Raw genomic sequence first — 22,697 nt, forward strand, 5'->3', positions numbered from 1 at the left:
TGTGGCTGTAAGGACTGAGTGTGGGGTGTCCCAGTTTAATTTCATCCTTCCCATGTTAACGCCTGTTTGCCTTTGTAAACCAGCCTATTTATCATTCAAAGGAGCTCAGTGAAACTTACCTTATATTTCACCCCCACAATTACATTCCATTTCATGAGCATCCATCAATATTTAATACAGTGGTGTCAGCTTGACTGTAACACAAGAGGGCCTAATAGGAGCCCTGAATTATACATTGTGTGATAGGGAGAAAATAAAGAGACTTTTCTTGTAACCCCAAAGATCTCCTTGCTGAGTTGATTTCTGGGAGCTGCTGCATGAAATCCATATCAATGGATGAGATTCAGAAGAAATTAAGTCAGAGGTATGAGGCAAGACCCCGCAAAGTGAGGTTCAAAATCTCTTCGGCATACAGTGGCCGGGTTTTAAAGCAGGTCTATGAAGATGGCCAGGAACTGGCACCTCCAGAGGAAGAATCCACTCACCGGTTTCTCCACCACACCTTTGAGTCAGGGGACCATTTCTACAGGGCTGGAGAGACACCAGCATCCAGGTTTTATTCAACAGCCAAACTGACTGCCCAAAGGATCAGTATATTCAAAGAGGGTAGCAAGTACAATCTAACAAGCAACACTCCACTTTTCAGTGACTACCAAGCAAGTGATGATCATCACAGGGTAAGTAATATCCATGTCAGGTTTTTATACTGGCTGCAAATGCAAAGTGGCTTTAAATCGAGTCCACTTTTAGGCTATGGTGTCTGGCTCTTCGCCTGAAGTGTCTCAAATCAAAATGAAATTAATTAATAAAGTCATGCTGTCCAAAGCTTTCACAAATTTGCATTGATCTTTGCACGTTTGGTTTAGCACACAGAAATTATATGTACCAGTTATTCTATTCTATTTCATTCCATATACAGTATAGGTTCCCCACAGCAGCATGTGCACAACTTGCAGTAGTGCTTAAAGAGAAGTCGCTAGTATCTGTTATCTGTGTTATGTGTGATTCCTTTGTCTGTCCTCCTCTTTCAAGAGGGGAAATTCCATGGGTAATACAGTGTTTTGGTATGGTAATATATACATATTCACATGGTAGTGTGTGTTTTATTTATCCAAATATAATTAGGTTCACATTGTAGGTGCAAATGGCAGATGCCATTGATCTAAATTGAAACCCTTTTTAAAAAATGTGGCCCAGTGTATTGAAATAAGTAGAAAATGATTGATAGATTTTTTGGAAGTTTAACAGCTGTGTGGCACATCCTTATTGCATACCCTGTGTTGTATCTTTGCATCAGACCCTACATGTAGTCTGGTATTTTCCAAAGAACTGAAGAGAGTTAGACCTCCACAGCTTATAGAAATTCAAAACTCCCTTAGGGTACTTTAAAAATCCGAGGCTTGCACCAGCTATTTAATTAACATCATTTTGTAGAGTTTAAGGTCAGACTAGCTTCTAGTCTGTCCTCCTGTAAATCACTAGCCATTAGCAACCCAAATGCTCCTACATTAGGCCCAAAGACTTGAGTTAGATTAAAACATTTCAGTCCTAAGGAAACTAAATGGTTGTGTGCCACACAGAGAGAATGGGAGAGACCAAAGTGCCCACGTCAGGGCCTGAGGGCTCTGCAATGTCAGGGTATGTCTACACTTGCCCCCTAGTTTGAACTAGGGAGGCAAATGAAGCATACTGAAGTTGCTAATGAAGCACAGGATTTAAATATTGTGCAATGAGGAGTAACAGTTAATTCGAGGGAAGGGTTTTGGATCAGACTACCATGTCTACACACGGCGAATTAATTTGGGCTACCAGCATTTTAAAATAGCGACCGGCCGCAAATATGCTAATGGAACGTGGGATATTTAAATCCCGTGCTTCATTAGCAACTTCGGTATGCTTCATTTGCCTCCCTAGTTCGAACTAGGGGGCAAGTGTAGATGTACCCTCAGGGAATTGGTTAGATGAGATATGCCCAGATGATCACAGCAGGCAAACAATGTCCCATGCTGCAGAGGAAGACAAAACAAACAAACAAACAAACAAACAAAACAAACAAAAAAAAAACAAGCAAAAAACAAACCCATAAAAAAACCTGTTTATGGATCGCAGGCCATTTAATCAAGGGGAAAATACTTTCCTTAGATGAGAAAGATACCCCAACCAAGGATCTAGAACAGCAATGGACAATAACTGGCCCACGGGCTGGACATGATTTACTAGGGTTAGCCTCTAGCCAGCTGCTGGTGCTTTATTTACTTGCACCTTTGCAGGTACAGTTGGTTTAAGCTTCTGTTCACCATGGATCACCATTCTCGACAAATGGGAGCTGTGGGAAGTGGTGTCCTGGTCCATGCTGCTTCTCACAGCTCCCATTGGCTGGGAACAGCAATCTGCAGCCAATAGGAGTTTCAAGAAGCAGTACCTGTGGAGGCACAGATAAATAAAGTGTGGTGGTCCATCAGGGGCTAACTCTGATGAGCCACATCTGGCTTATTGCCCACCCCGATCTAGAATATCGATACACTGTACAACCACGAAGCACTGGTTTACAGCATTTGTTTCCCATCTCCAACTGTGGCCAATCTCTCATACTCCATAAGAAGCCCAAAACAACCAAACTCCAAACTATATCTGGCCAATGTACATCGAGTGAAAATACCAGGCAGAATGAAGCAATTAATACAGATGCACATGACCCTTTAAATTATCTATCTATCTATCTATGATATGCAGGGATTATGTTAAACTTCTCCCTTTGATTAATTATTTATGTACCTAACTTTCATTACCATTGTCAATCTTATGTAAATATTGTCAGATTCTGATAAGCCTAATCATAATACATAAGGAATCATGCTGTAGTTATACATGTATTATCATAGCTATGTTAAACTAATAAGCATGCTAGGACTGGGTACAGTATTTGATGTTACAAGTAGAGGCCTAAAATTTAAAGTGAATATTTTCTGGGGAGAAAAAAGAATAACCAGAAAAGATGAATGGGACTAGATAACTTGGTGTCTTGCCCATGATACAGAGCCTTTCACTGGTAGGTCACTGATTCAAGTCCAGCTCAGGCTGATAATAACCAGCTGTTACCCAACACTTGTCAGATGGCAGTATCTGGTGGGATTTAACAGTGTGCACTCCTTACTAAAAACTCAGCTGACATCATCGCAAACCCAGTGTAACTAGCATCTAGAAGGACTCAGTGTCCTGAGACAGAGATACCTTGTCACCCCTTTGGGGTAGTCTAGGTACTCTGATAGTGGCTGTAGGGGGAAACTTGTGTTGTGGCCTGTGCTGTTCTGTGACTTTAGATAAATGGGGAATGTCTGACTTCAGAGCTGCCAATCTATTGAACAAGGATTAGAGAACCAATGGGAACAATGTTCTAAGGATATTGAAAGTTGTAAAATGGCTCCCTGGGCACCAGCAGGAATACTCCAGAGAAAAGCCTGTTAACACTCATTGCTAACTAAAGCCTTGAGATGAACACTGTGTTACACCAGAGTGCTTGAAGTATAAAACCACTGGCCTAGTGCATGATTTCCAAATCACCATGAATATTTGAGCAATGGATAGGGTATTGGAGAGGGTATTGAGAGACTTGGGTACTACCCATTGCAACCGCTATCCTGGTCTGTGTCTTTAGGCAAGTCACCTAGCCTCAGTTTCCCCATCTGTAAGTGGTGGTAGTATTAGTAATCACCCTATCCAAAATGCAGCTGGTATTCTATCAACAACCATTCAATATATAGTTACCATGCTTGCATCCTAAATATGCAGCTTTTAAAATTGCTCAACAAAAGGTAAGGACTTAAGCTAATCTGAAAACGTTTGCTTCTATTGGAAGGGGAGAAGATGGGCCAGGCCATCCAGTGGTGTAAATCCATTGGCCAATTTGCATCAGCTGAAGACTTGGGATAGTATCTCTTAACAATGTGTCATTTCTTATTGCTTCATGTTAAGACACAAATACCTATGTAGAGTGATATGTCAATACAATAAGTAAAATACCAAGATGTGGATTGGAAACTACTGCATGATGCTTGTAGAGGGAGAAGAGGAACTGGGCCAAGTGAGCAAACTTACTGCTTTTGTAGAAGTGCTTGACAGCCCCCAGGCGAGCTTTAAAATCAGTAAAAAGGAATATAAATTCAAGGCACACAGGAACATTTATTTACTCCCTTTCTTTATTGTCAGGTAGAGAATACAACAGACTCTAGATTTAGATGGTTTTGTTTTTCTTCCATCCAAGAATTTCAAAACACTTTACAAACTTTTAATAAATGAAGCTCCTCCTTCCCCAAAGAAGGTAAGTATGTTTATGCTCATTCACAAATAGGAGAAATGAGGAATAGGAAGGCTGATACACAATTTCCAAAGGTGTTGCACACCCACTGGCTCCAATGAAAGCATCAATTTTGACTTCAGTGGGAGCTGCAGGTACTCAGCAGATCTGAGAATGAGGCCTATGGTGACTTAGCTTTAGACACATGAATTTGGAGTAGCGTTTGGAATGGAACCCAGAGCTCTTTGCTCCTAGACTTGTGCTTTAACCACCACACCTTGCCCCTTTTCTAGCACCTTTTGTTATGAAAGGTCAATAATGCACTCAGTCATCAAATGTTTAGGCAAACTTGAGAGCCATTATTCAAACTAATAGCTCATGCAAAATGCAGGACAATGTAGCACTTTAAAGACTAACAAGATGGTTTATTAGATGATGAGCTTTCGTGGGCCAGACCCACTTCCTCAGATCAAATAGTGGAAGAAAGTAGTCACAACCATATATACCAAAGGATACAATTAAAAAAATGAACAAATATGAAAAGGACAAATCACATTGCAGAACAGAAGGGGGATGCGGGGGGGGGGGGGGGGGGGGGGGGGGGGGGAGGGAGGGGGAGGAAGGAAGGTAAGTGTCTGTGAATTGCTGATATTAAAGGTAGGGAGAGTGGGATGTTTGTGAGTTAATGGTATTCAGGTGATAATTGGGGAAACTGTCTTGGTAATGGGTGAGATAGTTCAAATTCTTGTTAAGTCCTTGTTGGCAAGTGTCGAATTTTAACATGAATGACAGTTCAGAATACCATTAACTCACAAACATCCCACTCTCCCTACCTTTAATATCAGCAATTCACAGACACTTACCTTCCTTCCTCCCCCTCCCCCCCCCCCCCCCCCCGCATCCCCCTTCTGTTCTGCAATGTGATTTGTCCTTTTCATATTTGTTCATTTTTTTAATTGTATCCTTTGGTATATATGGTTGTGACTACTTTCTTCCACTATTTGATCTGAGGAAGTGGGTCTGGCCCACGAAAGCTCATCATCTAATAAACCATCTTGTTAGTCTTTAAAGTGCTACATTGTCCTGCATTTTGCTTCAACTACCCCAGACTAACACGGCTACATTTCTATCACTATTCTAATAGCTCATGCACAGCCTTGGGTGTTGGAATTTACATTTAAGAGAGGGAGTATTGGCCAGGACTTGTGTTATTCCTGGTTAAGTTGCTAAGACATTTGCCTTTGTTTGGATGACTGCCCCAAACTCTTGTCTACTCATCTGTATCTTTTAAAGCTGCACAACAGTTAAGAAATGTCAAATGTTCTGGACTCTCCTGAGCTCATTCAGCACTCCCATTTCTGGGCAGAATCAGACAGTGAAGATGTGCTTGGAAAAATCCTGGGGAGATAAATTATTGCAAGCTTCTCAACTGCAAAAAGGCGCAGGTCATTTTCTAATGCAGCAATGATTTTCCTCCCTAGTTCTCCCCTGCTGATCCCAAATCAGGGCATTTTTACTTCACTTGGGGCAGAAATGAACAGATGGACTCCAGAATTCTGTCTTGCTCGAAGATGCAATTCATTCATGAGGCTTATAGGGCCTTATCCAAGGTCCACTGAAATCAGTGAAAGACTCCCATTGACTTCTATGGGCTTTGAATCAGACCCAACAGGACCAGATTTTCAAAGGAGTTTAGGACTAGATTTTGAGGTGCCCAGCATCCAGATTTGGGTCACAGGTTTTAACAGAGCTCAGCACCCAATGTGCACTCGGTATGTGGAACTCCTTTTAAAATCTGCAGAGCAAGTTTATTGGGTGAACTGGAGTGAGCATTATGGGCTTTTCCCTCTGGAAATCACCAAGGCAGCAGAATTTGCTGTTGCCTCAGCCGTGTACAGTGTGATGATATTGTACAGCTGAGGCACTAATGTATCTCTTTTACAGCCCTCCCCCATCTTAGACTTTGGCAAGATTGTGATCTTCACTAGTAACTTGAAAATCATCCGCGCGCCAATGGACAAGAAAGAACTGATGAAAAAAATCATCCAGAACGAGGACGCTGACGACTGTCCCTTCATGTATCAAGATGGGAATGAAGGCGATGGTCATCAAATCAATGGACATGTGGAAGATGCAGAAAACCAACTTTCTCACAACCAGTCCGTGCAGGTAAGGTGGGCTGTGATGCTTCCTCCCTATTCCTGCTGTGTCCTCAGGGCTTTGCGAATTCCCACATCAGCCCCACTTCAAAGCTCACCCATTTGTAGGGGAGCTGACAGCCTCACTGGGGCCTGGGCAAGATGGAATGGGTTTGAAGGGGTGAGACCTATGGCAGAAGGGGTGGGGCTGGCTGCAGGCAACCTGCAGCACTGCCCAGACTGAGGCATGCCCCCTCTCCCCAACCCTTAGAGCTGCCTGGGGCACACTGTGCAGTGCTTTGGCAGAAATTTAAATGGCCCAAGGCTTCATCCGCTGCTGCTGCTGCAGTAGCAACATCTGGGAGAGCCAGGCCTCTTTGATTTGCTAGGCCTGGGGCAGTTGCTCCCTTTGTCCCCCCTTCAGCAGGCCTGCCCATCAGCAAGGTCACTAGTTACTTCACCTGAAAGCTGGAATCATTAGCATCAATGTTGTTCCTAGATCAACTGTAGGAGATCACTATATATGCAGCAGGGCATCCCTGACACCCAGAGGATGGGTACTGTAAGTCTGAAGTGCTACTTTGTCCTGAATCTTCTCCCCAGTGAAGTCAGTTGGCCTTCCATTGACTTTTATGGATGCTAGATCAGATCCTTTGTCCCAGTCTCCCAATAGAATAAGAGACCAGGCCTTAGAGTGGATCCTGAATCTTCCCCTGAGAAAGCAGAGCACTATGACTACATGACTAAGTCAGCACTGAGGTTGTAATGGAGGTCCTCTAATATCAGCAGAAATATTTCAGATTCAGGTTTTGCATTTTTTTTGCACAGGCCATTCTTTCCTGGCCAAGATTCTAATTAGTCTGACCTCAGTGGGCTCCCAGAATGCAGTGCCGCTGTGCAGTGGCATCCCTGAGACTTACAACTTTTGCAAATCAATAACTGACCTTTTATGCTTGGTGTAGTTTTACATACAGAAATTCTCCAAACACAAAATCTGTTTGTGGCTCAGATGCGTGGGCGTACAGGGGAAACCGAATGCTCTGCCTTCTCTGGAAACTTTTAAGGCTTAGGTTTCCCAAAGTGACTCGTGGTTTCAGGTGCCTTAGTTTTTGGATGCTGAAGGTGAGGCATCTAAAAGTGGCTTGATTTTCAGAGGGTGGATGCTCACATTCAGGGTGTCCTTAAGATGTCTCAAAATCATTACCCAAAAGTGCAGACACCGTTCCCCCAGTTAGTAGCACATACAGTAATGCGGAACGTGTTTTGGATACAAACAGATAAGGGGAGACAAATTTTCAGATGTGGCCGTCTAGTTTAGGTATTACCCTCCAAAGCTCTGAATGGGTTTGGGACCTAGTTACTCAGGAGGCTACATCTTTCCCTACATGATACTCTCATAGGGTATGTCTACACTACCCCGCTAGTTTGAACTAGTGGGGTAATGTAGGCATACCGCAATTGCAAATGAAGCCCGGGATTTGAATTTCCCGGGCTTCATTTGCATAAGCGGGGCGCCGCCATTTTTAAATCCCTGCTCGTTCGAACCCCGTGCCGCGCGGCTACACGCGGCATGAACTAGGTAGTTCGAACTAGGCTTCCTAGTTCGAACTACCGTTACTCCTCGTGGAATGAGGAGTAACGGTAGTTCGAATTAGGAAGCCTTGTTCGAACTACCTAGTTCGTGCCGCATGTAGCCGCGCGGCACGGGGTTCGAACGAGCGGGGATTAAAAATGGCGGTGCCCCGCTTATGCAAATGAAGCCCGGGAAATTCAAATCCCGGGCTTCATTTGCAATTGCGGTATGCCTACATTACCCTCCTATTTCGAAATAGGAGGGTAGTGTAGACATACCCAGTGTTGGAATCTGTAGAGGTACTCAAGATGGAGCTCTCTCAAGACAGAGGGAGTTGCCTAACTTGCAAAAACTCAGCAAAGTCCATTGATTTTTCCTTGTCACTTGGGATGAAGAGAATATGGTAAAAGGTGAGGTTTCCATGGTTAGGACTAGTTGTTTTTGAAGAGTAACTGGGTCAGTTTATTTTCTCAGACAGCCCAGCTGAAGCTGGTTCTTTTACAGGGAGCTGGCCAGGTCCAGTAGAAAAACCACATTGTGGGAGCAGGTCCTGGTGGCACAGAAGGACCTGTCCGGTCATGAGCACGTCAGGAAACTACCCCCGCATGCACACTCTGCTCCCCCACAACGAGCCCTCCCACACGCATTCACCAAACTCCCCCCCCCCCTCGCTAGGCTCCCACAGGCACACACCCTGTTGTCTCTCCCCATGTATAGCTTAGGGACCCCCTATCTCCATAGCCAACAACCCTCTGGGCACCTCCTTAACCCTGCTCCATGGGCTCCTTGTCACCACGCACATGTACTGCTATCTGCCCCTCCGCCACTCTCCCCGGCCCCTCTCAAGGAGGTGATCTAGATGCTGCTTGGTCCTGCTATGAGGGCAAGGGACTGGACTTGATGACCTCTCGAGGTCCCTTCCAGTTCTAGTATTCTATGATTTTATTTGAATATATTGTATTTTATATTATACATGCTCAGAGACCTGGAGGGTGCCTATTAATATCATCATTATAAGTTGAAATACACCAATTTACACCAGGTAGACACCTAAAGCATGTATCTGGCATCAAACTACAGGTGACCCCCAACTTACAACCGCCCAACTTATGACCCCCTGCATATACGACAGTTCTGCTCCAGCCGACACCACCACCGGCACAGCCCCCAGCTAGCTCTGCTAGCAGCTCGCGCCGAGTCTCCTCCACCTGGCACAGCCCACCGGCCAGCTCTACGAGCAGCTCATGCCACGCCACCTCCATCCAGCACAGCCCCCAATATGCTGGGGACTACAACTCCCAGGAGGCAAAGTGGGCCAGGAAGGGAACCCTCATTTTATCATTGTGCCTATGGGAAATAAGGGTTCAACTTACAATAGTTCGACTTACGATGGTTCTCCAGCAGCCAATTATGTCATAAGTGCGGGGGTTGCCTGTACACCTTAACTTAGGCCCACAAATTCCACCATTTGGGCTGTAATGCTGAGCACAGTAGAGGTCCATGAAAGATGCAAATACCTAAACTTGACATCCTTTTTGCAATGATGCATTTTCCCAGTGAAGGTACTTAATGATTTCTGGGCTCTGCAGAAGCAGGGAATTTTGAGAGGGATTTGAAAGCGAGTGCCTGACACATGAGGCTGTTGCAGGTGCATGGGACAACATATGGTAGGATGGTGTGTGGGAGAAGGGGGAGAGAAAGAGGAAGGAGATGAAAGAACAGATGAGGCAAGATTCACTGGTGAAGAGAGAGAGGGGAGAGTGGTGATGAGAAATGCCAGCAGAAGCAGATGGAGAGCTATGCCGAGCCTTAAGGGAGAAGGAAAGAAGCTTGAACTTCCTTGCATTCCGCACAACCCATAATTATTATTGATGATAACATCACACTACGCTAGGCATGTCCCACAAACATGAAAGATGCAGTTCTTGCCTTGGAGAGCTGCCTGTAGTCAGAAGACAAGAATGCTAGGAGACGCAAGCAGGAGGGAGAGCAATGTATCAAAGCCTTGAGCTGTTGTACCTATCTGAGCATTTTCCTCTAGATTGGGCTCTTCTGGTGACAGTTCTCTCCTACTTTGTGTGTTACTAATTAGATGTCTGGTGTTAAATAAAGGATATTTGTTTCATTCTTTTGTTTCAGGAAGGAGACACTGAGCACAGTTGCTCTCAGTGTAAAGGATCAGGTTCGGCCCCCTGCTCTTTGTGTCATGGAAGCAAGTTTTCAATGTTGGCTAACAGATTTAAAGAGTCCTACAGGGCACTCCGATGTCCTGCTTGCAATGAAAATGGCCTACAACCTTGCCAGATGTGTGCCCGATAATCATATCTATCATCCCTCTGCTTCCTATGTGTACCCAGATCAATGTTTCAATGAAATTTTAGTATGTTATCTAGTCTTCACGTAGGAAAGCAATCAGTGTACAATAGTAGATTATTAAAAAGTGGCAAGAGTGCATTGTGCACACCCCTAAATCTATATGTAAACATCCTCTGTTGTTCCACCCCCCATCGTTTGTTTATGCATGTCCCTGTTGCGTCTTCTCATTAAATTAGATTTCAATCCTGCAAACATACATTGTACTTAACTTGGTACATGAGTAATCCACTGAAGTAAAAAAGACTATGCCTATTTATAAATTAAGCACATGCTTATCTATATAGGGCGGGGATTTCATGTTTACTTATTGCATGGTATTGTGGGGCTGCAATGTTTTTCTGGACCCGATAAGTCAGAGGTGGACAACCTACAACTCAAGGGCCACATACCGCCCATCAGGGTTCTCTCTGTGGCTCATGGGACGTATTGTTTACTATTGCCCACGAGCAGGATTGCCAGATTCTGCTGGTTTCTGTCTGCAGATTTTTTTCCTAATGGTGTTATTAAAGCGACATGCACGTAAAGTGAGGACATGTGAAGTCTGGTGCATGCTCTTTGCACACAACGTTGACTGTAAGAGCCATGTGTTCCCTCTGCATCCAATCAAAATGCTGCTACCGTTTAATCATCTCACCCTGCAAACGCTAGTTACACAAGCACAGTTAGCACAACTACCCTATCTTGGGAGACCGTCTTGGTTAGGACAGTTAGGACAGTCTTGCAGCCCACTGAGCTGAATAAGGGCCACTCATGTGGCCCATTCACTAGCCTAGGTTGCTTATAGCTGCTCTAGGTGCTCCTGTAACAAAACAATAATACTAATAAATGGCAGAAGTAGCGCTGCTTTAAGCATGTTAGTAACTTGTCAACTTAAAAATGTATAAAAACAATACTGCATGTTGGCAAAGCTTCCTTTTAGATTTAACTTGGTGGATATTTTGAAATGATACTTTATGGTGCAATTCACTCTACCCTGCAGTGGATTTCCTGCAGATTTCAAATATAGTGTTATGATACACAGCAGTTCTTCCATTGCATGATTTAAATAGCAGACTAGAGCCTTTCTGCAGGTCTGAAACCTGATTGAGAAATTACCACAGGGAAATTAAAAATAGAAAAACTGGGGAGTTTTATAGTCTGATCCTGAGAAGTGCTGACCCACAGCTCCCATTGATGTTAATGGGAATTGCCAGTGTTCAGCATTACTCCAGATCAGGCTATTGGTGAACGGGGCTCCTGTTGCTTGGTATTAATCCCATGTTGTAATCTGCAAAATATAAACTCTAATTAGTTTAGTTGAAGCAGTGATGTTAAATAGTTAGCAGGCTACCAATGGCAGCACAGGACACAAGAGCTTCATAAAAAGTGGAGGCAAACAGGGGGAAAGTTTTTTGTTTTCTAAAAGCTTATTACACTTGATATTCTTGAGTAATGTTAATGAAGGTTTAACTTGCATATTACCTCTGAGACTTTGAATTAAGAGGCTTCTTATATCCTCAACATGCTGAGGTTGTAAGCCTAGACAGAGTAATTTATGGTTGAGTTTCTACGCTGGCATGTGTATATTATAAGGTTTCTCTGAGACAGTAGGATTATTAGAAATAATGCTATCCTAGTCCTCAGATCTTCTGATGCTTGTAACTGATATCAAAACCATGCTTTTCAAAAAGTGCATAGTAATATCTCAGATCATTTAGTTTCCTTAACTTGTATTTGAAAGGATGGGGTCCTGATTTGTGCATGAACTACAGAATATATTCCAACATCTGTAATTCTCATTGAGCAGACTTCTGGCCTCAAATTTTGTTGGGTTTACATTTCAAAATGCCTTTCTTGAATTTTGTTGGTTTTATTCACAGTTTCACTAGTGTAAACTAAATAAAATGTGAATTATTTTGCCTTGTAATTGAATACTTATAAAATTAGCTGAAAATGTAAATTTATAAAGTAAATATTTATTATTCTTTCTCATTGGCCAGATTCCTTCTCCAACACTATTATCTGTGCTCCTTGCCAGCTTCTCTTTGTCTCTGCCTCTCTTTGTCAGCTGTCTCCATTTACTGGCATCTTATTTTAACATTTCCATTGTTTGAAACACTGGACCTAATGCTGAGATCTATTCTTTCCTAGTTACTTCAATAAGAACATTGCCTAAATAAAAAGTATGGACTTCAGGATCTATGTCTGTGTGCATTTGTGAGCCAGGTATATGAATGACACATAATATTAAGTACTCTGTTGTACAATTATTTGGGGCTATATAATTTTTTTACCTTTCATATTGATTCAGCTGTTTTGGTTATATATTGCCATGGGTGTCTGAATACATGCACTCTTAATTTACTGAGTAAACACTGGATAATGGTCATCTGACGAAGTCGGTTTTACGCACGAAAGCTCATGATTCCATATATTTTTGTTAGTTTCTAAGGGCATGTCTACACAGTAGGGCAAAAGTCGAATTAGGCTAAGCAACTTTAGCTATATCAAATGCGTAGCTGAAGTTGTAATAGTTTAATTTGAATTTTGGTGCTGTCTACACAGCAGGAAGTTGAAGGAAGAACACTCTTCCTTTGACTTCCCTTACTCCTTGTGAATTGCAGGTTACAGGAGTCAGCGTAAGAAGTCCTCCAGCTCCCCATTATTTTGAAATAATGGCTTGCTGTGTAGACGCACTTTGTTATTCCGAAATAACGCTGACGTTATTTCAAAATAATGCTGCTGTGTAGACATACCTTAAGATGGACTACTCACTGAATAATGTGCTTGCTTTTTCTTAGAATGCCACATTTATTAGACATGGTGGGATTATTTAGGTATTTATATTTCCATTGGGTATGGAAGTCCCGTTAGGATACTTGTCCCATTGTATTAGGAACCATATACAGCACCTGTCCTGTCTGGACTGGCTGTTTGGAGATATGGATTCAGATCTTAAATTTCACTGTGATTGTAGCAGTCTTTTCACCTCTCTGAGCTTCTAATTCCCCTCACTCCTTGTGTCCATCTTGTCTACTCTTCTCTCTCATTAGGTACAATGCCTAGCACTTGCTCTGAGAAGGGGGTGGGATAGGAAGGAACTGTCTGTTCATTCAGGGTTTGTACAGTGCCTCACACAGTGGGACCATGATCCATGACTATGATTCCTAGATGATACAGCAATGCCAAAAATAATAATGATTCATAATAATGGTGCCCTGATTTTGGCAGGAAGCTGTAGACACTATTGTACTACACATAAGAATGACAATGAAGAGAACAAGCCACATAGGAGGGTGGGGTCAGCCCGTGAGGTAATCAAATGTGAAATCTTTATATATGATTTACATTTGCACTATCTTTGTGTAATTATTATAAATGGTTACAATAAGTGCCAGCTGTGTCCCTCTCCTCATGTCCCCATCTAGCCAATATTGCCTTTTGGATTTCTTATGGATGTTGTGCAAGAGATGAGTCCTGGGCAGAAATTTGAAGGCACTGACCTTAAGGTTTACTTTTATGTTTCATGCACAAGGAGAGGCATTAAGGAAGGAGCAGAGATATTTGCATAAGTTGAAAATCAGGTGAATGTGGATGACCCCATAGGCACATTGGAAGAGACTGGGGCTTGTGATAAGCAATTAGAGAGGGGTAGAACTATGATGACCCTGGACAGTAAAGAAAAGAATCTTAAACTTGAAGCAGTGAAACAAGGAAAGCCAGCCAGGGCATTCAAAGAGAGAAAGAGAGAGAGAGAGAGAGAGAGAGAGGGAGATGTGGTTATAGTGACAGCCAAGGAAGTGGGTCTGGCCCATGGAAGCTCATCACCTAATAAACCATCTTGTTAGTCTTTAAAGTGCTACATAGTCCTGTTTTTTGTTTCAGCAAGACTAGACTAGACTAGACTAGACTAAGAGGGCTACATTTCTATTACTAGCCAAGGAAGGTGACTGCAGCAGTTGTGTTCTGTATGTACCACTGGGGGAAGCGGATGTCTGTCTTACAGAGGCTGAAAAGCAAAGGTACATAACAACAAAGACGAGAGATATTAAAGGCCCAGACAAGAATTTTGGCTGCTGGCCCCGCAAGTAGCGGACACATAAAACATGACACGGCAGGAGAAGGAGCAACATTTTGGACCCAGCCGCAGTGAGCAGAACTGAACATGCCCCGCAGCTGCCACCTCTCCGGCTCAGGCCGTGGGACATTCACAAGTGCAGCCTCCCGGGATCTAGTGGCACGGCAGGAATGGGGCAGCGGCCAGTTGCAACCCTGGAGCGAGGGCACCTCTGCCGGGGAGGGGTGGGTGGAAAGGGGGACGGAATGTGACCTGCTGTGCACGCTCCCTGGTGGTCCCCGCCCCCCCACGGAAACTCGAGGAAAGGGGCGTGGTCTGCAGGCAAGCGGGCGGAGCCGGGCCCAAGCACGCTGAGCTATAAATGGCTTAGAGCCTGGCCTGCAAGTTGGGGAAGTTTGCCGGCATGGGGGTCACGGTGGATGTGCAGCAGGTTTACAGATACCCCTTCGAGCAGGTGGTGGCCAGCTACCTCCGCAAGGTAACGGGGGCTCGAACTCCCAGCTCAGCGCCCCCCCTCCCACCCCCCTACTTCGCTTCCCAAGCGGCTTAGCCTGAGCTCAGCCCGCGCTCTGGGCCGGTCGGTGCTTCCTTGCAGCGCCGCCACGTTCCCCCCTCCCGCTGCTGCTGCCTCCATTTTGGGGCCCGGTGAGGGGAGCCCGCGAGGGCAGCTGCGGTCAGTGTCATTCGGGAGCCGCTGCGCGTTGGAAGCGGTTGTTCATGCCCCGGGGAGCTGCCTCATTGCTGCGGCGCCCCCTGTTACGCAGAGCTGGGGTGTCTGTAAAGGATGCGGCCTGGGACCCCTCGTTCATCTGCGGGGCGTTCGTGTCGAGACCCCGGCCAGGCGCTCTTATGACTGGGGTGCGCGCGGAGTGTGTGTGTCTGTTTTTCTTCCTTAGTAGCTGCTGAATTTTCACTCTGAAGTGTGTCTGACTTTTTGCCGATTTGACAATGCCTCAGAATTTCCCAAGCTCCTTTCCAGCGCAAATCTTTCTGTTTGCTCTTCTACTCCTCTCGGAGGTGCCTACTGCAAATCCTGTCTCCGGCTTCAGTTAAAGTTCAGTCCACATGCAGGCTGGGAATGTCTCTGTTCCTTGAAAAAGTGAGTTTGCAATAAATGGTAGTCAGTGGTTACCAGGGCATGGATACGGGCCTCTTAAAACTTTATATAACCAAACGAGCAGCCAGTGCTGCAAGGGTTTACCGTGTACCTTCCGGATCACAATAATAAACAGCACGCAGGCTCTTGAATACCCTATCTTCCCTAACTGAGTAGTGTTAGAAGGCAATTAGCAGTGCAAGCTTCTTCCCTCTCCTGCTTTTAATATGAATCTTTTTTTTTTTAAAGGAACACTCACTGTCAATGTGCTTCACTTTAAAAAATGAAGAGTTTTTAAATTTTTGATGCTACTACCTCAGCTCTGGAGCTCCTCTATGAATTATTGTAGTTATATGGTCTTAAACATTTAAGAGACAGGAAGATATTATCTCCTGTGCTGCTATGTGAAAGATCCATCCTGTAGGTAGGAAATGCCTTGACTATATAGGGCAGAGATGAGGAACCTAAGGTGTGGGGGCCAGATGTGACCCCCCCCAGCTTGTCTGGATCTGGCCTCCCAGAGACTTATGGCTTTACCCACACCCTCCCAAACCCAGCATCAGGGCATTTTAGCCCTGCTCCTTCAACCTACTTCCTGGGTAGATCCCTCACTCCCAGTCTGTTCCCCCACACACCTTTCTTGCCCAGACGCACATCTCCACTCTGCCTCTGCATTTTACCATCTTCCCAGATCTACCAACACACTCCAAACCCACACCCCAAGCCTGCTTCCATTCAGTCCCCTCCCACTCACTGAACCCCTCACTTTTGGCTACATCCCAGAACCTAGGGGGACCCACAAAATCTAGCTTCCCCCCCCCCCCCCAGGCACTGGTGTGCAAGGGGAACATGAGGAGTGTCTTTCTGTTTCTCAGTCAGGGGCCACATCAGTGAGGGTGTGTGTGTGTGGGTTTTTTTCCCTCTTCTCACCTGTGTGCAGCCCCTGAATACTATGACTGAAAGATACCAGGAAAATCAATTTTGGTTGTCATTGCCATATACTAATAGATAAAAATATTCAGACAAAAGTGACTTGTAAACTGCCATTGGTCCTTCAACTATTTTCCGTGCAGTGTCTTTGTTTGACTCAATGTTCTAGTGTTTTTTGTCCTATGCAGCCTTGTAAATGGAGGGAAGTGGAGACCAGAAGAAACTGTTAATTGTGAGAACTCCTGTAATCAGTAACGGTCTCGATATAATTGTTTCTCAGTTGGATGAAAGCATACTTTTATGCAGACCTTTACTATTGACTTGGCTGTCATTTTGGAGGCCGTACTCTCTCTACAACATTGCCTTACCTTTCACTTTCAGAAGTTGTTTTCTTGAAATCTTACCCACGCATCTAATCTACACTGGATGCTTTAAGGCAGGGGTGTCCAAACTTTTTTCAAAGAGGGCCAGATTTGATGAAGTGAACATGCGTGAGGGCCGACCATTTTGCCTGACATTCTTTGAACCATTAAAATTAAATGCAAATTAACTATTTTATGCAAAGTTTATTGCAAACAGCATACTTTTCATTTCGTCACATGGATGACAAATCTAAACAGGTGTTAAATCACTCTGCCTTTCATATCTGAAGGCCAGATGGAAAAAAAAATCCAAGAAGCTGAAATATGTCAGGAACATTGTAAAGTACATTACATATTATTGGTAATAAAGGTTGTCTGTCAACTTTTAAGTTAAAAAAATATGAACAGGAACATAACACCAAGTATACATGTTGTGTCCAAATATATTTATAACTGATTTAGACCAATTGACATTAACTGAGATTTTACAATGTATTCATCTCAATACATATGGATTAGTTGGGGGCTATAAAAGATAGATATTGCCAAATTACCTGTGGGGCCGTATTAAACCGGAACACGGGCCGCAATTGGCCCGCGGGCCGGACTTTGGACATGCCTGCTTTAAGGTACAGCAGGTTGGTCCCTGATAAGTAATCAAGTAGGCACATAAGGAAAAGCCTGGGGGGTGGGAAAAATCAAGTCACTTAACCCTCCTCCCCCACATTCAGGGGTATAACTAAGCCAACTTGTGAGACTTAAATCACACAGAAAAGGGGGAGAGTTCATGTAAACATCTGTAAACCCAGCTCCTACATTGACTTTATAACACAGGCTGCATCTCAATGGGTATCATGTTGCTCTGAGGCAGAATGAAGGCAGAGGAACTCTGAACACTTGATTCCATTGCAAGATTGGGCCCTTATATGGATATGCTCAGGGGACATGATTGAATTGTTTAGGCCTAGACTTTGGATTTTCTTAAGACCAAAGGTCAGTAGAAATGGTTCAGGAATAAATAATAGTGACATCATATTTCTTTTGAATATAGATATACTCCTAGAGAACCTGCAAATCTAGTGTTGCAGTTAGTCTTTTCCATCAGATGTGAACCTGATGGCATAATCATTTTGGAAAGAGAAAGCAAACACTAAATATTACTATGGGAAATAGACTTGTACAAGTGAAACTTTAACTGAAAGTGGAGCAGAAATAAAAGTAAATGTCTACTGCTGGCACTGGGCTTGACCACATTGCATCCTAGCAAATTTCTGTTCTTTGCATTGCACTCCTATACACACAAACTTAGCCTGGTCCAGTATGGCCATAGGCCTATCTAACTTAGGGGTGGGTAGTAAATTTTGGTTGGGGAGGGGGGCATGCCAAGATTTTGGTAAGTCATAAAGGGCCACACTTTTCTATGGAAGGGTGCAGGGGCTGAGACAGAGTTTGGGTGCGGAAGGAAGCTTCAGGTAGGGGATTGAGAAGCAGGAGAGGGTATAGGATCTGAGGGAGTTCAGGTGAAGGAGGGGGTGGTGATCTGGTGCATGGTCAGGGATGGAGATGGGTGCCGGAGAGGATTCTCGCCTGTGGGGAGGGGTGTTGGAGGTGGTGCATGGTCTGGACATGAGGAGAATGGGAGGGGGGTGCTCTCTTGGGAGCAGGTCTGGCCAATGGGAGCAGTGGGGAAAGCCTCCAGACGGTGTGTCCCTGCTCTGCTGTCCCTCCCTCTTCTGCCCCAGCTGGGGGAGTGGCAGCACATGGAGCCACTTGTTCTGATGGCAAGGCTTGGGGCTTTCTTCCTCCCCTCCCTCCCAAGCAGGAAACCAGCATTGGCATTCCAACCTGGGATGGCGGGGGGGGGGGGGGGGGGGGAGGAGGGAGGAGGGCAATGTGCAGTTGGAGCTCCAGGATGGACTCCCTGCTGTGGGGGTAGGGGGACTGTGCTTGAGTCATGGCCTGCTTAACAAAGTGGCAATGGACCACAGTTTGAGAATCACTGGCTTGAAGGGAGCCACCAGTCATATTGAGCGGTCTCAGGCTGCAGCAGGTGGAGAGCCTGTCTGAGTTGGAGCCAAGTCAGAATCCTGTCTTGATAGTGGCCAATGCCAGTAGAGGGCATGAACAGAATAAGTAATTAAGTGATCCATTTCCAGCTTCTGGTAAACTGGCTAGGACAAGTTCCTGACTGAGTCTAAGCTCTTATTTTGCCACTTGTCTTCCTTTGAATAAAATAATTTGGAGCTGAATTGTAATCTCTTGTAATATGCTGACCCTGGCTCCAGAGCAGTGCCCACACTTTTTCTGCAACATATACTTTATACATAAATGTGACCGTAACAGTAGAGCAACAGCTGTATAACACAGGGCATCTCCATGATGTCAGTCACAAATAATACTTTTTTTTTTTTTTTTAAAGCACATCTTCTAGTGACAGGTGTAGAGTAGAGAACATCCTGCAAATTGCTTTCCAAAAATGTAAACACTTGCTAAAGCCACACATGGGCTCATACTGTTTTGGCCAAATTCAGACCAAAATGTAACTTGCACATCCCTTGGGATTCATCAGAACAGAGCAGCTGCAGACTCAAGAAAAACATGGCCCCTCAGGAGAAATAAAACAAACATGTGTGTACATGTGTTTAAAGCAAAATCTCAGTAATAGCTCCTGTGGTCTAGGACAGTGGTTTGCAAACTTTTTTTTTTTCCTCATGACCCAGTTGAAGAAATGTATGTTGGGTTACAGGCATCAAAATTGGACTAGTGTGGGCTCCAGGATGGGACTGAGAATGAGAACTTGGGGGAATACAAGGGCTGGCTTTGGAGGTTGGAGGGTCAAAGGCAGTGTTCCCTCTAAGCTGCATGGCAGCAGCCCCACCCAGTCAGAGGCTCAGGGCTCCCTTTGTGTAGCTGATTGAGTGGGTGGGGCTGATTAGTCACCCATGAAGCTATGCTGCCATGCAGCTTAGAGGGAACATTGGTCAAGGCTGAGACAGGAGGGGCTTATCTGCCTCACATGGCGCTGCAGGCCATACTGCACCCCAGAAGCAGCAGGTTCCTAGCCTGTGGGAGTGTGGAGTTAGTGCTGGGAATAGCGTGCAGAGTCTTCTCCACCTAGGAGCCCATCCTGTTGCTGATCGCTTCTGGGTCAGAGCACAATCTGTGGTGCCAGAAGTGTCTCCCTTTTTTGAAAGATCCTGAACTAAAAAAAAAGAGGTTTACAGGACCTTTCGAAACTTTTTTGAAAACTGTGTCTAGACAGCGATTTCAGTTTCAAAATACCCATTTTAGAAAGAACAGGCGGGCACCATTATGCGAATGAAGTGTGGGAAATTCAAATCCCGGCTTCATTTGCAATTTCAATCTGTCTAATTTACATCCCTCTTTCGAAAGAGGGATGTAGTCTAGTCATGCCCTTATTGACTATGTGACTAAGAGCCTATAAAAAAGGTTGTTTTTGTTGTTGTTGTGGCTCAGTACTAAATTGCACTAATTCACTGCAAAGGAAACATACTGTACTCTGAAAGCCAAAAGTTGCTTGTATGGGAATGCTAAAATTTTCAATATTCCACAATCTATTTCTCAAACATTCATAGCAGAATGTTGAACAGCAAATTCAGACAGAAATGCCTATCTCTAACTCTCTTGACACACAACTATGTAGGGAGAACACACATTGCCCTCTGCAAAGTTAGAAAAAAAAATTGTCCTAGTTCCCAAAGTCTTGATCTTTAAGGCTGGCAAGTTCAAATGGACCTGTTTAATAACTCTGTATTTTAGGATGATGCACAGCATTTAACTAATCAGAATAGGATGTGCTTCAAAATTAAGGATGTAAAAGGTTAACCAGTAAGCTTCACCCATTAAAGGTGAGGCTTTATAGGCCCGGTTAGCTGGTAGGCACTGGAGCAGTTAGGGATGTGACTAGTTACGGGCTCAGCGGTAACTGGGTAACCAGTGGGATGGGCCTGGTCTGGCTGGAGCAGTCCCATGGGGGAGAAGATGCTCCGGCCCAGCTGGAGCAACCCTAGCCCCTGTTTAAGTGGTTATACATAATGTTCGATCATTTAATTGATGAAATGGGTTTTTAAATCCCTATTTGGAATATATACAAAGGGTAGAAAAGAGGGGGACAGCCCAGAGGGTCACTTTTAGGTCAAACAACAAGGAAGAAGTCTAGTGCACTTCAAAGACTGACTTTTATTAGGGTATTGGAGCATAAGCTTTCATGAGATGCAACTCACTTCCTCAAATGGTGAAGAAAAAGGAAGGGAGACAGACGAGTGCGACAACAGTGCTAATTAAATAAGGCTGAATGTGGCTTCTTTCCAAAGGCATGTCCACGGAAGGAAATTATTTTGAAATAGTGTGTCCGCCCTACAGGGAAGCCTCAAATTTTCATCTGGGGCAGGCTCCCTTAAGGTGGATGTGCTATCTTGACTTAGAGCTCCAGGAAGCACTGGGAAGTAGTTTATTTCAAAATAGCAGCGGTGGGGCATCTACGCTACCACAATTTTGAAATAACTTGCTTTCCATGAGGAATAATGCTTATTTTGACATAGTTATTTCAAAATAACCAGCCCCTTACTTCAAAATAATGGGCTTGGTAGTGTGGATGCTCTGCTTATTTCGAAATAACTCCCTAGTGTAGGCCGGGGCCAATAGTGATGAGACCGTGTGAGTACCTGAATAAGCAATTACCTATTGTAATGTGAGAACCACTCAATGTGTCTATTTAAACTTATTAGGGCATAAGCTTTTGAGAGAGAAATCTGTTAGTCTTTAAAGTGCCACCGGACTTGGGATGTGAATGGGTAACTGGTTAGAGGGTAACTGGTTACCCGGTTATAATTACTGGGTAATGACTAACTGGTTCCCTGGGAGCAGCTCTGCTGGGCCCTTCGCCAGCTGGCCCTGCACAACTGTGGCTGGGAACCCGGTGGGCTGGGGACCACTCCAGCCCAGCTGGAGCAGCCCTTTGCTTGGAATCTCACTTAGTCAGTTGATTAACCTTAGGCTGACCGAATGTCAATTGATTAATTGATCAGGATTTTACATCCCTACAACGGACTTCTTGTTTTTGGTGAAACAGACTAACACTGCTACTCCCTAAAATTTGTTCACCTATTGGGGTCAGAAGAGAGGCATAGCATTATTTCCTGTTAAGTTTGTGAGGTACAGAAGCATTGCAAATAGAAATAATATTCTGTAATGACGTCTACATTACTTCAGAGAGAAGACCATTGGAAGTAAAGAGTGAGCCTAATTATGGCAGCCAAAGGCATGGAGCAGAAGGTTAAAATAATCCTCTTTTAAATATGACAGTGCAGGGCATTACTTACTTTAATTAGGAACTTGACCCAGTGAAAGAAATAACTATAAGCTTAGCTACCATCGTAAATCCCATAGTACAAGTAGACTGTTTGCTCTCTTTCCTCTAATCCCCCCCCTTTTTATCCTTTGCAGACTTTTACCATTCTGTTTTTGTGTTGCCTTTAACAGAGATTGTAGAAGTGCAACTAATCTTAATTTACAAAACTATTACAGCTGGGATTTGTCAAAGGGGCTTCGATTCCTAAGGAATTGAATTCCCCTTGACTCCTTGAATGTAGGGAGCCTCCTTCCCATTAGCCCTTGTGAAAACCACAGTGTGCGTTACTGGATTCCAAACATTCATGACCTATAGTGAAGTGTTTCTCAACCTTTTTTATAAAGTACCCCTTTAGGAGGTACTAATAATTTTTGAGCCAGGCACCCCCAGGCCTCCTGCTCTAACCAAATGCCCTTCCCCAGAGCCAGGTGCCCTAGCCCCCCTGCTTTAACCCAATGCCCTGCCCCGCCCCTCCCCTCCCCCACAGCCAGGCACCAGTC

At 44.3% G+C, this 22,697-nt stretch overlaps 2 protein-coding genes across 6 annotated transcripts in view; both read left to right on the forward strand.

Moving 5' to 3' along the window:
- The first annotated feature begins 317 nt into the window (after window positions 1-317).
- Window positions 318-10,324, forward strand: GRXCR2 (glutaredoxin and cysteine rich domain containing 2). The gene is made up of 3 exons (XM_075900000.1): window positions 318-677; window positions 6,239-6,463; window positions 10,145-10,324. Exons 1-3 carry the CDS (start codon window positions 318-320, stop codon window positions 10,322-10,324), a joined length of 765 nt encoding a protein of 254 aa, XP_075756115.1.
- Window positions 10,325-14,664: 4,340 nt separating this feature from the next.
- PRELID2 (PRELI domain containing 2) overlaps window positions 14,665-22,697 on the forward strand; it is an 84,160-nt gene continuing 76,127 nt past the window's right edge. For 2 of the 5 annotated variants that reach the window (XR_012896336.1, XM_014576270.3), the window contains exons 1-2: window positions 14,666-14,916; window positions 15,396-15,537. Coding sequence is in view for 4 of the 5 variants with exons in the window: in XM_014576270.3 (XP_014431756.1) it covers window positions 14,858-14,916; window positions 15,396-15,537 (201 nt within the window). In the remaining variant the exon portion in view is untranslated. Of the gene's footprint in view, window positions 14,917-15,334; window positions 15,538-22,697 lie in introns of all 5 variants that reach the window. The other 3 variants (XM_006128552.4, XM_025187459.2, XM_006128553.3) reach the window with 3 other exon arrangements.

This window comes from Pelodiscus sinensis, chromosome 17 (genome assembly GCF_049634645.1).
Source record: "Pelodiscus sinensis isolate JC-2024 chromosome 17, ASM4963464v1, whole genome shotgun sequence".
Classification (NCBI taxonomy): Eukaryota; Metazoa; Chordata; order Testudines; family Trionychidae; genus Pelodiscus; species Pelodiscus sinensis.